Below are 15,078 nucleotides of genomic sequence, written 5' to 3'. Positions count from 1 at the left end.
GATAGTTATATCATAGAGCAACTTCTGTCATATGTGCTTCTGTTGCTATGACAAGTTATGCTAAATGTCAAAACAAGTTTGCGAACCTGCAAAATACCACAGGGAGTTTTCAGGAGTAAATTGGAGTTTGAGGATAAACATTGCACCCAGACTCAGAATATCATCTTGATTCATGCATAAACAACAGGTCTGATAAATGGAGCCATCAAACGACTGATATACCCACACAAAGGTTACTCGTCTAGCAAACCAGGAGATTTATCTTTCATACGACTGCGCGCCAAGACGCTATTTTCATGATACTAAGCTATATTACAGTCAAAGTTACTGCAGAAAAGAGAACTGCAGCATTGCCATCCCTTGTTTCAGAGAGGTCTCCTGTAGATCGGGCCAGATACAATTAAAAGAAGATTGGGGGTGGGGGGTGGGGGGTGGGGGTCATGCTAATAGAGTAGACCCAATAATCATAGCTGATAGTGTTAGAAATCGAAGGTGCAATATGCCATAAATCAAATGTGATTGTCGGTTCATGTCCCATCATTCGAGTTCCAATAGAAGTCACCTCTTTCAACCGAGTAACCATACGGCAGATGAGGTCCATAAACGACACTGCCGTTCAAATATGTCATCTGGTCCACTTGTGACACTGGCTGATAAGCATTTGGAACGTTAGCTTGAACCGTGGTGTTTGGAACTGCATAGATGTTAGTACTGACATCTATCGGGTTAGCCTTTGTCCTGCCCCGGGCTGTCCGTTTGGTGTCCACAGGACTATCTGCACTGAGTCTAACCATTTGCTGCTGAATTTCACTCAGTGGATTACAAGTTAATTTTGATTTAGCACTCTTCTTTGCATCTGAAGATTTGAACTCAAGCCGGTATAAGGCAAAAGCATCACAGTCATTGATCTCATATTCATAGAGATGCCATTCATAGCTGTTGGATGGCTGTGGATCCATGTAATAGGACCTCTTCAGACCCCCAAAGTCCTTCATCACCTGCTTCCTTGATTCATGCCAACCACGGCCATTGTAATCTGGCAAGGACCGTTGCTTTCGATTTCCACTATCAAATGCCCTCCTTGGTTTGTCAAAAAACAGCCATTCTCTGATAGATTCACCTTCAAAAATGTAGAGATCGAAAAGTTCTGCAATAATACAGATGAGCTAACAATTATTAAAAACATTTACCAGTACCATGTGAAGACAGAAGACACAAGTTATGAAGGAGACGCTAACCAGGTGCATTCCACGGGGACTTTGCAGTTGCAGCTCCTTCACAGATAGGAATCCCAACATGTTTTCCTTGGATTTTTGCACTAAGAGCAGCAAACAGGGGACCATCTTTCAGATCAATGCCTCTTGGACGGATCACAGGCATTGTACCTGGAGGGCCCTCTTCCTTCACAGCTAAATCAGCATGATACATGCTGCAATAATCATGCCATCTTTCTGATCCGATAGCAGGTCTGGGGCAGTCCCAGAGAGCGCACTTCGGCCTCAGGAATGCCGAAGGTGCTGTAGTCATTGTTGTGAGCAAATCTGACATGTGCAGGAAAACATCCCCGGTACTCTGTCCGCAGTTACTCATGTCAAGATAAACATTAGGGGGTAACTCTTGCGGAAAATTGAACTGCGGAAATTCCAGCTGACCAATCCCTTCCAGGTTATTGAGAACATCAGGATTAGACCCAGAAAGGTTTATCTTGTAATCATCATCATAAAGAAAATCCTCAACCGTAAGCTCCTGATTCACATAGTACATCTGCAAGGATAAGGTGAAAACTTTTTAAAATGAGCATTACTCCATCAAATTTGAATTTGGAACGTGAATGGCAGAAAGGTAACATCACAAGCAACATCAACGAGCGTGCCAATTACGTGCACGCTAGAATTACTTATAAAGCAGTACATAGCAGATAAATGGTACAGCATCGAGGACTAAGCGTTAGTACTTACAATGCTAAGGAGATACATAAGAAAGCTAAGCAACAGGCAGCGGAAAATCAAAATGAGTGTTATACTAGCCTACCAAGACAGAAGCAAAGCATCCTTGTACGCAATTGGGAAGCAAAATGATGTAGTTTACTTCAAAAAGGACAAGAGAAATATATTGACCCCCACCATTTCCAATATCCATTGCATGCTGCATACAAAATACAATAGAAACATATAGACCCCCACCATTTCCGATATCCATCGGCTATTGCATGCTGCATACACTAGTCACTATTGACCTCTTGCCTATAGGTGAAACTTTATAGTCATTCAATTTTTATCCTGTGGTTCTAGTTCTCTAGAAATTGTAAAGCTTTTTATACTTGTATTAACATTAGAATCACCAATGTACTAAAATTAGTCAACTTATTATAAAAAAGATACTCAAGGAGAAAAATAGTAGGCCTCTACCACCTAAAATTCACTGCTAAGTATTATGCTAATAAATTGTTTTTGGCTTAATAAAATCGTGCAAAATGTGACACTGCTAGTGACTTAGGAACTCTGATACATATTAGTTGATTGTTACAAAAAAATGAGATAATTCAAGAAAAAGGACCAATCAACTCTAATTTTCCCTGGTTCTCTCATGATCCTAGCTTCTATGGCCCCCCTAGGCTTACGCAATCTAGTTTGGTCCCCACCCCCAATGTCAGGTCCTCATGTTCTTTGTCAACCTCACAGCCTTCCAAGAGCTCCTTATTGTGTATGACCCCCAACACCAGCCGGCACTGCTACAGACAATCATTGGGTTAGAACAACCCCCCCCCCCCCAACCACAAACCCCACAAAACACACACACAAAAAAGTAACAGACAGTTTGTCTGACAATATTAAGATAAAGTTTTTCTGCTTTGGTAAGCACAAGAGGTGACGACCTTCTAATATAATGATGGTGGTAAAATTGAAGTGCTTTACTCAGATTTAGTATTCACAAACTAAATTAGTAAACTATGCTTCTTCTAAGAAATAAAAAAATCAATTGAAAACACAATGTGTCCCAATAATTATCACATGCATAGCTCACTAGATCCCTATCCGAAACATTCACTTGATTTTTTAGACGTCAAAGGATCATGGTGAATTCGACAGCACGCATTCTAGCAACTCCATTCATTTTCCTCACTGTACACTACTTCTGCTTCCATACAGCTCAAGTTTTAACAATCCAGGCTAGTCCCACAGAATTAAGTTGAGTTAGCAGCCACGCATCACAGAGTTAAGAAACATGGTGTATACAGTATGAAGGGTGTAAGCATAATTAGAAAGCACGAGAAAATGACTACCCAAATTAACAGCACCTACCTCACAATGGTAAAATAACCAATGGTGTTATATTAGAGGGCATCCTAAAATATTCGAAATAGATATTAAGTGGCATTTCACTGAACAATTTAGTATCTTTATCAGCATTTAGAACTTAGAAGATCTCCTAGTACAGATTAGATACTATAGAGGGTAAAAGTAAACAAGAATAGGTTGGCTCAAGACGAAATAGATGGAATTATGCAGCTCGTGGAGCCACAATGTTGTCCATAATGGGATGGAAGCGCAGGATTATTGGTTATATCCATAAACTTCTACTCAATAACGAATCAAGTGATAATAAGAAGTAACAGAATGAGCCAATCAACTTGAATTCCATCTAGGTAAGATCCAAATCAGAAGGCACTAGCATACACAAGGGCCATAGGTAGCCTGAGCCCCCAAGAAGTGAGTTCAATGATACACCAGAGGTGAGGTGATGTGCTTGTAATTGGACTTTTTTCCTCTCTTAATACAAAGATACGCAGCTCTCCTGCATGTTCAAGAAAAAAAATGATACACCAGAGACAGAGACATAAACTTGAACTCTTCTCACGAATTGTGACCTTCCTTAAATTATAAAAAGAAAGACTTAGATCAGTATGAAACCCACTGAAAACCTCCATCTAAATCCAAAGTTTCATCATATTGAAGAACAGGAGAAAGCCTGTCCCTTTGTCTTGAAAACATAGAGCAGAGGGTAGGCACATATGTCCAGCAAAATTTATCCCCAAAGACTTAGAAAGGACCAACAGATGTTTTAGTGAGGGGTAGGTGCTTGCAGATCACACCAACCCAACTAAAAGCACACAATGAGACAGACCACATGCGCATCTGTACGAAGTAGATAAAACTAACTAAATCGTCTGACACATGATCACGCTCAACCACAAATCCTCGCATCACACCAACAGTTTTATTCATAAGATCGATAGCTTGGCATTCCAACAAAAATGTTCGAACTTGCATACAGCAAACAAGGAGTAATAAACTATACCTGATCATGGAACACAGCAGCCGCGGCAGGAGCACCATTAGGCAGAACCCCCTGACCCAGCAGCTGCGGCTGTGGCTGCGCCACTGCGATGTCAACTGCTTCCTCGCGCGGCTCCGGCTTCATGTCCTGGCATCCCAGCGCGTGCCCCTGGTTCTGGTTGGCTGGGGGCGGGGGAGGGGGCTGCTGCTGCTGCTGTTGCTGCTCGACCGGCTTGCTCGTGGCGTCGTCCTCCTCCTCGGCCGTCGCTAGCTGCAGCAATCGCAGAGTCTCCGATGGCGGATCCGACAGCTCCCTTGTGTTGCCCTGCCGTCAATCAAAGCCACCGAACCAAACATCAGCCACGCAACAAAAAGATGGAGGCGAAATGATCGGAGGAAGCGAAAGGACGTATACCTGGAGAGAGGAGGCTGGGGAGGGAGCGCTGAGCTCGGAGCGCCACTCCCGGAGCATCTGCTGGAGCTGTGCCTCGAGGACGGCGGCGTCGGCCGGGCGGGAGTCCTTGCGCGCGGACTGGAGGCCCGAGAACATCTCCTGGAGATCGTCGACGCGGGTCTTGGCACGCGCGCGGAACTGATGGTGCCGCGACGCCGCCCGCGACGATGGCCCCTTCCCCATCGCCGCCGCTCCTGATGCCGCCGCCGCGATCGGTGAGCGCGGTGGAACGGAATGGATGGGGTCGTGGTGTTTTTTTCCCCCTCTCCTTCTCGCGCGCGCCGTGTGCTCTGCTGCGCGAGCGAGATGCTCTGCCGAGTTTTCTGGCTGCCACTTTGTTGGGTCGGGGTCGGCGGCCTAGGGAAAAGCGACGGCCGCGGCAAAAGGAGGCGGGCGACGCCGGGGCCCAGCATGCGGATTGGGGGAGCATCGACTGGCTCGTCAAGGCCGAAAGCGTCGTCCAATAACAGCGGGATGGTGAGACCATGGTCTCCGTGTGTTTACACGTTGTCTCCGGTCGATAATTGTAGTCCTCTATCGTTTTCCTTTCAAAGCTTGGAGTAAAAACTCCTGGCGCACAGCTCGTAGTAGTTATGATCTCAAAAGTTTGACATAATTTGAATTTACAAGATCGAAACAATATAGGATGAGGTTTTTTAAGTCAGTGTGTTTGATATTGCTGTTGGACACTTGGACCGTCCTGGCAGTCTTATGCTTTCTCAGAGACAATCTCAATAGAAGTTTCATAAAGAGGTTCATAGCACTAAATTCTATATCATATTATTATTTTAAAGAGGTTCATAGCACTAAATTCTATATCATATTATTATTTTACTAGCATTGCGAGGAGAGAAGGAGACAGTTTCATGGCATGTGAGAGAAGTTTCATCACCATAAAACTCATCTGGCACAATTATCTATTTCACAATTTTAATAACTATGCTATAAAACTGTGCACTGAGACTGGCCTAAATCCGGTTTATATCCTCGAACTACCGCAAAAGTTCAATTTTTAACATTCAACCACGAAACCGGATAGCCATCCAACAATCAAAACCGATCAAATTTGGCCCTTTGGGGGGTTTTAAAGGTGGTTTTGTATTTTTTAAACAAATTTTAAAAAATCTAATTAGATAAAAAATCAAAACTAATTCATTTCAAATTAGAAAAATATGAAACTAGTACCAATTTTTTTCAAAAAATGTAACCTATCTATTATTGCTCTATTTGAATCTTATTTATTCAAAAATAAATATGCATAACTATAAGCAACCAAATACTATAAATATAAAAAGATTGGATCCGAATAACTGGCAAGTAGAGTGCCAATGGATAGGCTGTATTTTTAGAAAACTTTCGATAGCTATTTTGCATTTTTTTTATTTAAAATAAATTACTTATAAATTTTTAAGTTTAAATTTGAATATTTCTAATTTTTACAAAGAAACTATCTTTGCAACCGCTCAAAGGGCCAAAATTGTCCAGTTTTGAAAGTTGGATGGTCTATATTACTCGATTTTATAGTTGAAGGTTGAAAAAATCAAACTTTTATGATAATTAGATGATGTAAATCGGATTTTTTTCCAAAAATATATTGTTCATATCTAATACATCTCTAACTATTGTGATGTCCTATCCATTATCCTTCCATAGTTTTCTATCTCTGTCTATCCACACCATCTTAATATCTTTTTTGTGCAAGTTTCTGGACTCTATAAAATGATTTACTCTAAACTTGTTTCCGCAAAACATAGTACAGATACGCTCATAAACATACGCACATTCATCCCTATAAATATACGCACGCGATCCTACCTCTATGAGCACCTCCGAGAGACTGAGCCAGCAAATTCTCGAGATTGACGAAGTCAACACTTATGCTTTACTATCGACGAGCACGTCGCCTACTGCTCAAAGAATAGTGCGGTTAAATCCTGAAATAAATCTAGTAAAATAGGAGCACCAGTTTTAAGTTAAGGACTCGAACCCTGGTAGACAGATTCCACCGTAATAAATCTTACCAGCTGAACGTTTTACCATAGCTTTTTTTATTGCATGTTTTGATATAACAATGTTTCGCCTAATATGCTAGCCCTCTCGGTGCTATTAGATTCTTCTGTCATGCCACTATCAACGATACCTTCTTCAATAGTAACTAAAGAAAGCATTAAAATAAAAATCATAAACAAAACTTAAGGTTCAAAATGTCCTGTACATCTACGCCTAAACAAAATCCTTTACATCAAAATTCAGTTGGCTTATCTTTTGATTTGTTTGTAAGTCATTTTTTGTTTTGGCGACAAGTTCTCCATCTACACTGTTATCACCAATTGGCATGTGAAATTTAGTTGTATAAAGCCTTTTACGCTACTTCTTTCTAAATTATTAGCCATTTTAATCTTTTAGATATATAACTTTTACTTATATATCTACATACGAGGAAGTACTTTGTTTTATTTTCCCTATATCCTGCGGCTCTTCTAGTTATCGAATACTTTATTGTTAAGTCGTCTTTTGGTGTCAGCGTTGCAAAGCCTAATCCACTCGCGCGATCTACCAACTCCAATAGATCTGGACCGCACAAACTCTGTTTGAAGGACGAGATCCCTCCAACCGCGGCACCGCGCCTCCTGGCTGGGAACCGAACACATCGTCCACACCTCGCCCGCTCGCCCAGCGGCTCTCAGCTCTCGCACGGTCGCACCCTGCTCGAGCCACGTCTGCTCGCGCGAGGACACGTTGAACCCCGCTCTCTCTGGCCCCACATGTCATTATCACATAAACCGATATACCCCTTCTCGCACTCTCCCCCTCGCTCGCCTCCTCCTCCGGTCTCCAACAAGGGCGTCGCGTCGCCGAACCAGCCATTGCTGCCTCCCGGCTCGCGATTCGCTAGCGTCAGACGCTAGGGTTCTGTGGGGCGAGGCCGCAGCGTGATGTGGTGGAGGGCGGTGAGGGCCCGCCGGCGGATCTCCGGGGCGCGGCCGGCATCTACTGCGTCGGCGTCGGCGTCGGCGTCGGCGGCGGCGGAGAAGAGCTGCCGCGCCGTGGTGGTGCCGCGTTATGGTGGGCCGGAGGTGCTGGAGGTCAGGCAGGGTGTGCCCGTGCCCGATCTGAAGCCGCGGGAGGTGCTTGTGCGCACGCGCGCTGTCTCCATCAACCCCTTGGACCTGCGAGTGAGTGCTCCATTTTGGACCTACGCCCTTCCCTCCATTGGATTTAACGGAAACGTCTAATGAAAAATCTTTGCATGTTGGGGGTTCAACTTGGTTTAGGCGCTGCAAAATTAGAGTCATGGATTACTTTGCAATGGTTTCTTATTATTTACTGTGATTTCACTCTTTTGAACACATTGAACATTGTCCTGCGAAAAGAACACGCATTTGCAACAAAGGCAAAAGGCAGTATTTCATAATTTATGACCCCCAAATGAGTCACGTGGTACTATCTGATTTTGGGCAAATATATCAGGTTAGAAATTTGAAAAACCAATGTAGTACAGATTACTACAAACATTATGATAGATTGTCTAAGGAGGCAGAATCATGGGAAAAGTAGATGGATGACTTAGTAATTTTGGACACATAATTGAATTTGTATTCCTATATGCTATTGGAATTATGAAACTGCTTTAGGGTTATGTTACTATGTTGTTTATTGCTATCTACATGCTAAAAGCGTCGTTGTTTTGTTTAGATGCGATCTGGTTATGGACGCTCCATATTCAGGCCCCTCCTACCTCTGATCATTGGACGGGACATTAGCGGTGAAGTTGCAGCCACAGGGACTTCTGCGTCGTCATTTTCTATTGGGCAAGAAGTGTTCGGCGCATTGCATCCAACAGCTCTCAGAGGGACATATGCTGATTATGCAATTCTTTCACTGGATGAACTTACTCCCAAACCATCTACACTCAGTCATGCGGTAGGTGTCATTAAATTCATTTACCCATTTCCTTCTAGTAATATTATAAGAAATGCTATGCTAGGATCAATATTATTTGGTGAAGAAGAGCGCTAGGGATGTCCAAAATGTTATCCCTGTTCACATTGTTTATTAGTGGAAAGTAGCACATTTTTTTATTATGAATTCAGCCAAGTGCTAAGCATCTTACTACAAATTTCTATAAAACCATTGCTATGTCACAGGAGGCTAGTGCAATCCCATTTGCTGCATTGACTGCATGGCGTGCTTTACATGGTACGGCTCGAATTTCTGAAGGGTATGTTGATTATATATATACACCATTTAATAGGCAGATAGCATTTTGCTTCTGCTGCTTCAGTTTATGTTTGATTCAATCACTCGAACTCATTTTTGTGTTACTCTAGAGACTATTCTAATGTTACAAAATTTAATCTGTGACTGACAGTTTCATGGTCTTTCCTTTCTTCGTTCCCTTTTTTTGTAATGGTATGAGTCATTATAATATGCTTGTGTAGAGAACAGCTAAGAAGCATAGGACTGGCAAAAGTTAGTATGCTTCTATACAGATTTGTATAATTTTGAATTTACCTTAATTCCCTAGTAAATAGTAATAATAGAAAGAAAAAAAAATCTTGTGATGCTCTGCTCAGCACTTACCCTTCGGCCCTTCCTTGTCTTCTACTTGATCCCCAACTGTCTCGTGGTGTTCATCTGAAGACCATTCTGTTAGTTAGGCGAACAGGGCATGCTTATATGCATGCTTTCGTGTCATTATCTGCAAAATGCCAATTCATTACTGATTGACTGGAAGCATATTGCAGTCTTGTTTATTTATTCGCTTGAGTTTGATGCAACTTGTTACAATTTATTAGACAAAGAGTACTTGTGATTGGTGGAGGAGGAGCGGTTGGGCTAGCTGCTGTACAGCTTGCGGTAGCTGCAGGGTGTGGGGTTTCTGCCACCTGTGGAGCCCAAAGTATTGAACGAGTTATGGGAGCTGGTGCTGAACAAGCTATTGATTACATCACTGAGGTAAATAGCCTTTGAAACTGTTATCCTTATTCGACCTTTTATAAAGTAGCAAAGTGTTAATTCTTTTGCCCTTCCAATATGCTATTTGCTTGTCCAGTTATCTTGTGAAATCTTGCTGCGCATGTGAGCGACATTCTTTGTTTATAGCAGGATAGAAAATGTTGTATTTATATGGGTGATTATGTAATGGTTGTATGATACTTAATGCACTGAATGGATCTTCATGGCCTTCTTCTATCACTGTAATTCCATTATCATAATAGCTGGTGATTTATTTATACATGGGAGAAAAAGGAAATTCTAACCAAATGTTCATTTGGCACTTAGCTCTGGAGAACTGCTTAATGCTTTGCTGCTGCTCCCATCTGCATAACAAACCTGTGATACTATACTTGCCGATTTGCTGCAGACACTTAAATCTGTGTTTTTGCCTACACCTAATATAACTATTTTTTTTCTCTCCATGTATGAAGATGAAAATTCGGTATCTACAGAATTGTAGAGGGAGGGGAGAGAGGGGGGGGGGGGGGGAGCTCCTGACGTCTGTTTGTTTGTTAGCTGGTTTGAGTTGCACAAATATGTGGAGCCTAATATAAACTTGTAATAGAAGATGCTGAAATCTTTAGTTCTTCTGAACTATGATTTATTGCCAATTAACATGTGTATTTTCTACTACTGGATAAATGAATAGCCATCGTCCTACCTGCATTGCATTTTCTTTTGAAGATTGAAATTCCCTTGCTTTGAGTACTATCTTGTTCATCTTAGATGGCCTGCCTTACAGGATACAGAAGCAGCAGTTAAAGGAAAGTTTGATGCTGTTTTAGACACCATTGGAGTACCTGAGACTGAAAGAATTGGCATAAATGTTCTTAGGAGAGGTGGACACTATATGACTCTTCAGGTGATTGATCTGCATTTTGTGTTTTTTGCGCTTCTGTTGTCTCTATCCTATATTTTCTTATCATATTATCCTGCAACATGGTAGGGAGAAGCAGCAGCACTAGCAGATAGATATGGATTGGCTGTAGGGCTTCCTGCTGCTACTGCTGCTTTGCTAAAGAAACAGATGCAGTATCGTTATTCTCATGGAATAGGTAATGAGCTTTTATTCCCACGTTTGTTTTTTGGATACCTGAATTTCCTTTGTTTTGTGTTTCAATTCTGGGATCCTGGTTCCAGTCCTAAATAGGATCACAATTCTAATGAACTGGCACATTGCTGGTAATCACAAACTAGACAAGGGCAAAGATGATTTCAGCTAGAACTTATAAGAATACAGTCAGATCTCCCAAAATTTCGGTGTATCATAAGTAAACCTATCCAAACTTTAACAGGGTTCTCAGGAGGAATACTAGCAACTGCGAGCTAAAGCAACCTTCAGTAGCAATTTTTTAATTATAATTTAGCAATGGATCAAATTATTTGAGTTTTTTGTCTGTAGAACTGATTTTTAGTGATTTTGTGTGTGGAATTTTTCTTCTGCAACACATTCATTTTTTGTCTCTAGGATGCTAATGAGTGCTGTGCAGACCAAGGCACATTATATAAGTGTCCTGTAGACCAATCCCCCAAATTCTTTACAGGATATTGGGCTCAATTTCCATGTGCAATTAACATAGTTGGGAGCACTGGGTTGTCCTTTTTTTTTAACCCGGCAAGTGGTGTAGTTGCTCCTTTTGAACTGATTGGATCTTGATATCTCAATGGGATTTGTTAAAAGAAAAACATCCAGGACATGAAATTATGGATGTGTTATATGAAATTATGATGTATGTTTGCACGTGTCTCGTGTAAAACTCTGTAGGTGGCATTAAGTTTAGCTTCCTCATCACTGTTCACTAGGATCTTCATTAAGAACGCAATACATTATGGAAGCACATCTCTATGTAGGTTATGTGCTACTGCTACATATCATGCCACTTATATAAGATGTCCTGATACCTCTATCCAATTTAATTTCAGAGTATTGGTGGACTTACATGAGAGCTGACTCCGAAGGGCTTCATGAGATCCAAAGGCTATCTGGAGCTGGGAAGTTGCAGATACCTGTGGAGAAGACTTTTCCCATCAACCAAGTACGAGAAGCTCATATGGCCAAGGAGAAAAAGTTAGTTCCTGGCAAGGTGGTCCTAGAATTCGACTAACGGTAGCAAGATCTTCCTCCTCAGGAACTGAAGAGCTGTGCGTTTGTAAATCATGATAGTAACTTTTTTTTTTGGAAAATCTGAATAGCTCTGATGCTGTCAGGATTTTCTTTTTTGCTGTTCCAGTTTATCATTCTGTTTCAGTAGGAATGCGGTACATAATCATATCAGGTACGGCCAAGATTTTGCGGATGCATTTCTTTTGCCACACACCGCATGTATACTTGCATCGAGATACTTGATGCTTCGTGGTGCAATTTCACTGTTCCCCTGCCTGTTCTGCAATATCAAAGAGAAAGATTCGAACAGGAAATTTTACACATCACCTTTGCCGGAACATTTTTAATTGCGTTTTTGTTCCTCAAAAAGGATATTCAGTAAAACAATGCATGTCGGGACCAGATTCGAACAGGAAGCTACTGTAAAGGTGGTAATGAAGTCACTTTAAATGTGAAAAATCACGAGATGCAGGTACTGTACATTGCATCACCAACAGCTCCTAGGCTCCAAGACTGTCTTCTTGGGCATGTCAAAACTTTGAACTGAATGTCAGTCTGATCCGCTAAAAACTTCGATTCAGTTCAACTTCCTCTCGTACTATTCAGCATCTGCAACGTACGCTACAAAAGCTTAGCCTTTTGTCGACGACTTTTCACGAATCAATGTAACTGAGTAATGCAAGGGAAACAGAGGCAGTCTGCAGTTGGCTGTTCAGAATGCAGGATGGCAAACTATTGACAGCTGCAGCGGTAGAGCGACTACGCAGCTGTTGGCTGCTGAGTACCAGCAGGCTGAGCTGCCGCCTGGGCTGTGCCGAAGCCGCGGAACCCCGGAAGAAGAGTCCACTTCGAGTACTTCCGCTCCATCTCGCTAATCTTCTGTTTCATGAGCTGCACTTCGATGGCTAGTTGTTCCTCCCTTTTCTTTATCGCCTGTCATTTGGACATGGACAGTCAATTATCATGGAAGAGGCTTGAGAAGATTTAATACGCGGTAGAATTGCCATCTATGTTTCTTCGTTTCTTATTCTTTTTGCAGATGCATGGACTGTACAATACGGTTGAAATTTGTCAGTACTCATCAAACATCACATAAGCCCAGAATAGAGGAACTACTAGTGATTAAAATCAAATTTTAAGTCTGTCTTACACTTGTTGTTCAGAATATATCCTGGCAATGTCATGTTTCATTTAAAAGATAAACTAATGTCTCCAACAGAATAGTTGGAGGCAGTCATCTTACCTCCATTTCCTGCTTACGGACCTCCTCTTTCCTGGCTTCTGACCTAGCACTTCTTTGCACCTCATAGATAATTGCAGCACCAGCAACCTGAGAAATTATGCGAGTTCACGTCAGTTCTAGTCATTTGACATGATACACATTTCCAATCTGAGGAGTTAGTGCAGAAGTAAGGAATGGTAGGTTCTAAAATGATCAAAATTTGAGTTTCCCACCATACATGACAAGAAAGGTGTCAATCCATTTGAATTCACATTATCTCAAAAATGATATTTGCTATTCAGTATAATGCAGATAAAAAAATACTTGCCGAGAAAACAAATAGTTCGCCAAGAAGATCTGCAGCAGCTTGAATAGCTCTCTCCTCATTCAGGGGACGAATGTGAATGTCAGTTGCACGTCCGTAAAGTCGCCTCTGCATATTTGTTGTGAAACGATGGTTTGCCTGAACAATGTGCCATAAAATGTACCAGTTACAGCAATCCCATAACATATGGTGCAGAGTACTGTGATTCCATCTTTGCGATTACAGAAACTGAATCTATTCAATTTACACTAAGGGAGCAACACATAAGGTGCAAGCAAAATAGCAACAAAACCAATACCATGAATCCATGATGGAACAATGCTAGTAACTTGCTGCATTTTCAGTTGTTGAACAATGCAAACCTCATGGTGAAAATTTCCCTCAGAAGCACTGAACAGCATTTCTATGTTCAAGCCGCTATTTCCATCAGAAGATGGTGTGCCTACATCATCAGCATTTGAAGTGTTTTACAAGGACTATTGTGGAATTTTTTTTATCGTGTTCTTGTGGGGTATCATTGCTATTGCTCTCGAAGTATGAAATAATGAACCGGGCCTATCATTACCTGACACGCACAATACTGATATAGCATCAAACACAAATTCAAGTTTAACTGACCCTTAAGGTGCATCATTCTGAGATGTCCTCACCACCCAGATATTTATATTGGTATGAACATTCAGAAAAAGCAGCATGTACGTCTCCAGTCTCCACACCTAACTCTTGGGATACGATAAGATCATAGACACACAACAATAATTCATTCACCATATCACTAACGATATGAATCAAGGCAGTACATCTTCCCACATGAGAACAAAATTTCTGAATCCCTGACAGGATGGCACATTGAATAAATCCATTCCGCAAGTATCCCCCGTGAGATCAAACGCAATAATCCAGAAATCCATTCCGCAGGTATCCCTCGTGAGATCAAACGCAATAATCCAGAAATCGATTCCGCAGGTATCCCTCATGCGATCAAACGCAACAATCCAAGTCATTGTAAGAACAATACGCCACTGTAAAGAAGACCAGAAACTCGGAAAGCTCGCTGCATTACGCAACACGTACTGAAGAAAAAAAGGATCAAGCAGCCCCAACTTGCGAGATTCCACAAAAACAGCAGTAACCGCAAGTTTCTCCACGGCAAACAGAAACTAATCGAAGCATCAACGCAGATTGCAGTACGGAAAAATATCAGAGACGAAGAAGAGCCAGACGGGATGGATTGTCGATCACCTGCGCGATGCCGATGATGAAGCCGCGGAACTTGGGGTGGATGCCGGCGTTGTGCTTGAGGCGGGCCGCGATGGGCTTGCTCAGCGTCCGGAACGCTAGCGAGCCGAGCTTCACCAGCGGCAGCATCATCGCCCTCCTCCCCGGCCGCGTCGTTGCTGCTACTCCTCTAGTCTCCTCCGACCGTGCTCGCCGAGGGGAAGGCGCGGGGTTCTTCAGTCATAAGAGGGAACGGGGCGTGGCGTTGGTGCGCGGCGGCGGAGGTTGTTGCTCGCCGCGTTTGCTTTTTCTTGGCGAGGAAGGAGAGGGTGGGAATGGGCGCAGAAAGAGTGGGAATCGATGCCCCACGGGTTCAGGCTTAGAAGTATTAAATAAAATCTGTTTATAAAATTTTTTCATAGATGGGTGCTAATTCGCGAGATAAATTTAATGAGTCCAATTAATTCATAATTTGCC

General features: G+C 42.2%; 3 protein-coding genes across 3 annotated transcripts; 1 reads left to right on the top strand and 2 right to left on the bottom strand.

Annotated features, from left to right (window-relative positions):
- Nucleotides 1-126: 126 nt before the first annotated feature.
- Nucleotides 127-5,065, bottom strand: LOC112894857 (transcription factor VOZ1-like). The gene is made up of 4 exons (XM_025962685.1): nt 4,693-5,065; nt 4,300-4,602; nt 1,239-1,764; nt 127-1,147 (listed from the first exon to the last, which is right to left on the bottom strand). Exons 1-4 carry the CDS (start codon nt 4,912-4,914, stop codon nt 528-530), a joined length of 1,671 nt encoding a protein of 556 aa, XP_025818470.1. The 5' UTR covers nt 4,915-5,065; the 3' UTR covers nt 127-527.
- Nucleotides 5,066-7,525: 2,460 nt separating this feature from the next.
- LOC112894084 (reticulon-4-interacting protein 1, mitochondrial) lies at nt 7,526-12,112 on the top strand. The gene is made up of 7 exons (XM_025961683.1): nt 7,526-7,907; nt 8,428-8,655; nt 8,880-8,953; nt 9,531-9,690; nt 10,475-10,594; nt 10,679-10,787; nt 11,656-12,112. The coding sequence occupies exons 1-7, from the start codon at nt 7,668-7,670 to the stop codon at nt 11,835-11,837; spliced, it is 1,113 nt and encodes a 370-aa protein (XP_025817468.1). The 5' UTR covers nt 7,526-7,667; the 3' UTR covers nt 11,838-12,112.
- Nucleotides 12,113-12,263: 151 nt separating this feature from the next.
- LOC112894085 (optic atrophy 3 protein homolog) lies at nt 12,264-14,965 on the bottom strand. The gene is made up of 4 exons (XM_025961684.1): nt 14,626-14,965; nt 13,387-13,521; nt 13,080-13,166; nt 12,264-12,769 (listed from the first exon to the last, which is right to left on the bottom strand). Exons 1-4 carry the CDS (start codon nt 14,752-14,754, stop codon nt 12,596-12,598), a joined length of 525 nt encoding a protein of 174 aa, XP_025817469.1. The 5' UTR covers nt 14,755-14,965; the 3' UTR covers nt 12,264-12,595.
- Nucleotides 14,966-15,078: the final 113 nt, after the last annotated feature.

This window comes from Panicum hallii, chromosome 5 (genome assembly GCF_002211085.1).
Source record: "Panicum hallii strain FIL2 chromosome 5, PHallii_v3.1, whole genome shotgun sequence".
In the NCBI taxonomy this organism is placed as follows: domain Eukaryota; kingdom Viridiplantae; phylum Streptophyta; class Magnoliopsida; order Poales; family Poaceae; genus Panicum; species Panicum hallii.
The sequence above is the reverse complement of the archived record's forward strand: the minus strand, read 5'-3'. Positions and strand labels throughout refer to the sequence as shown.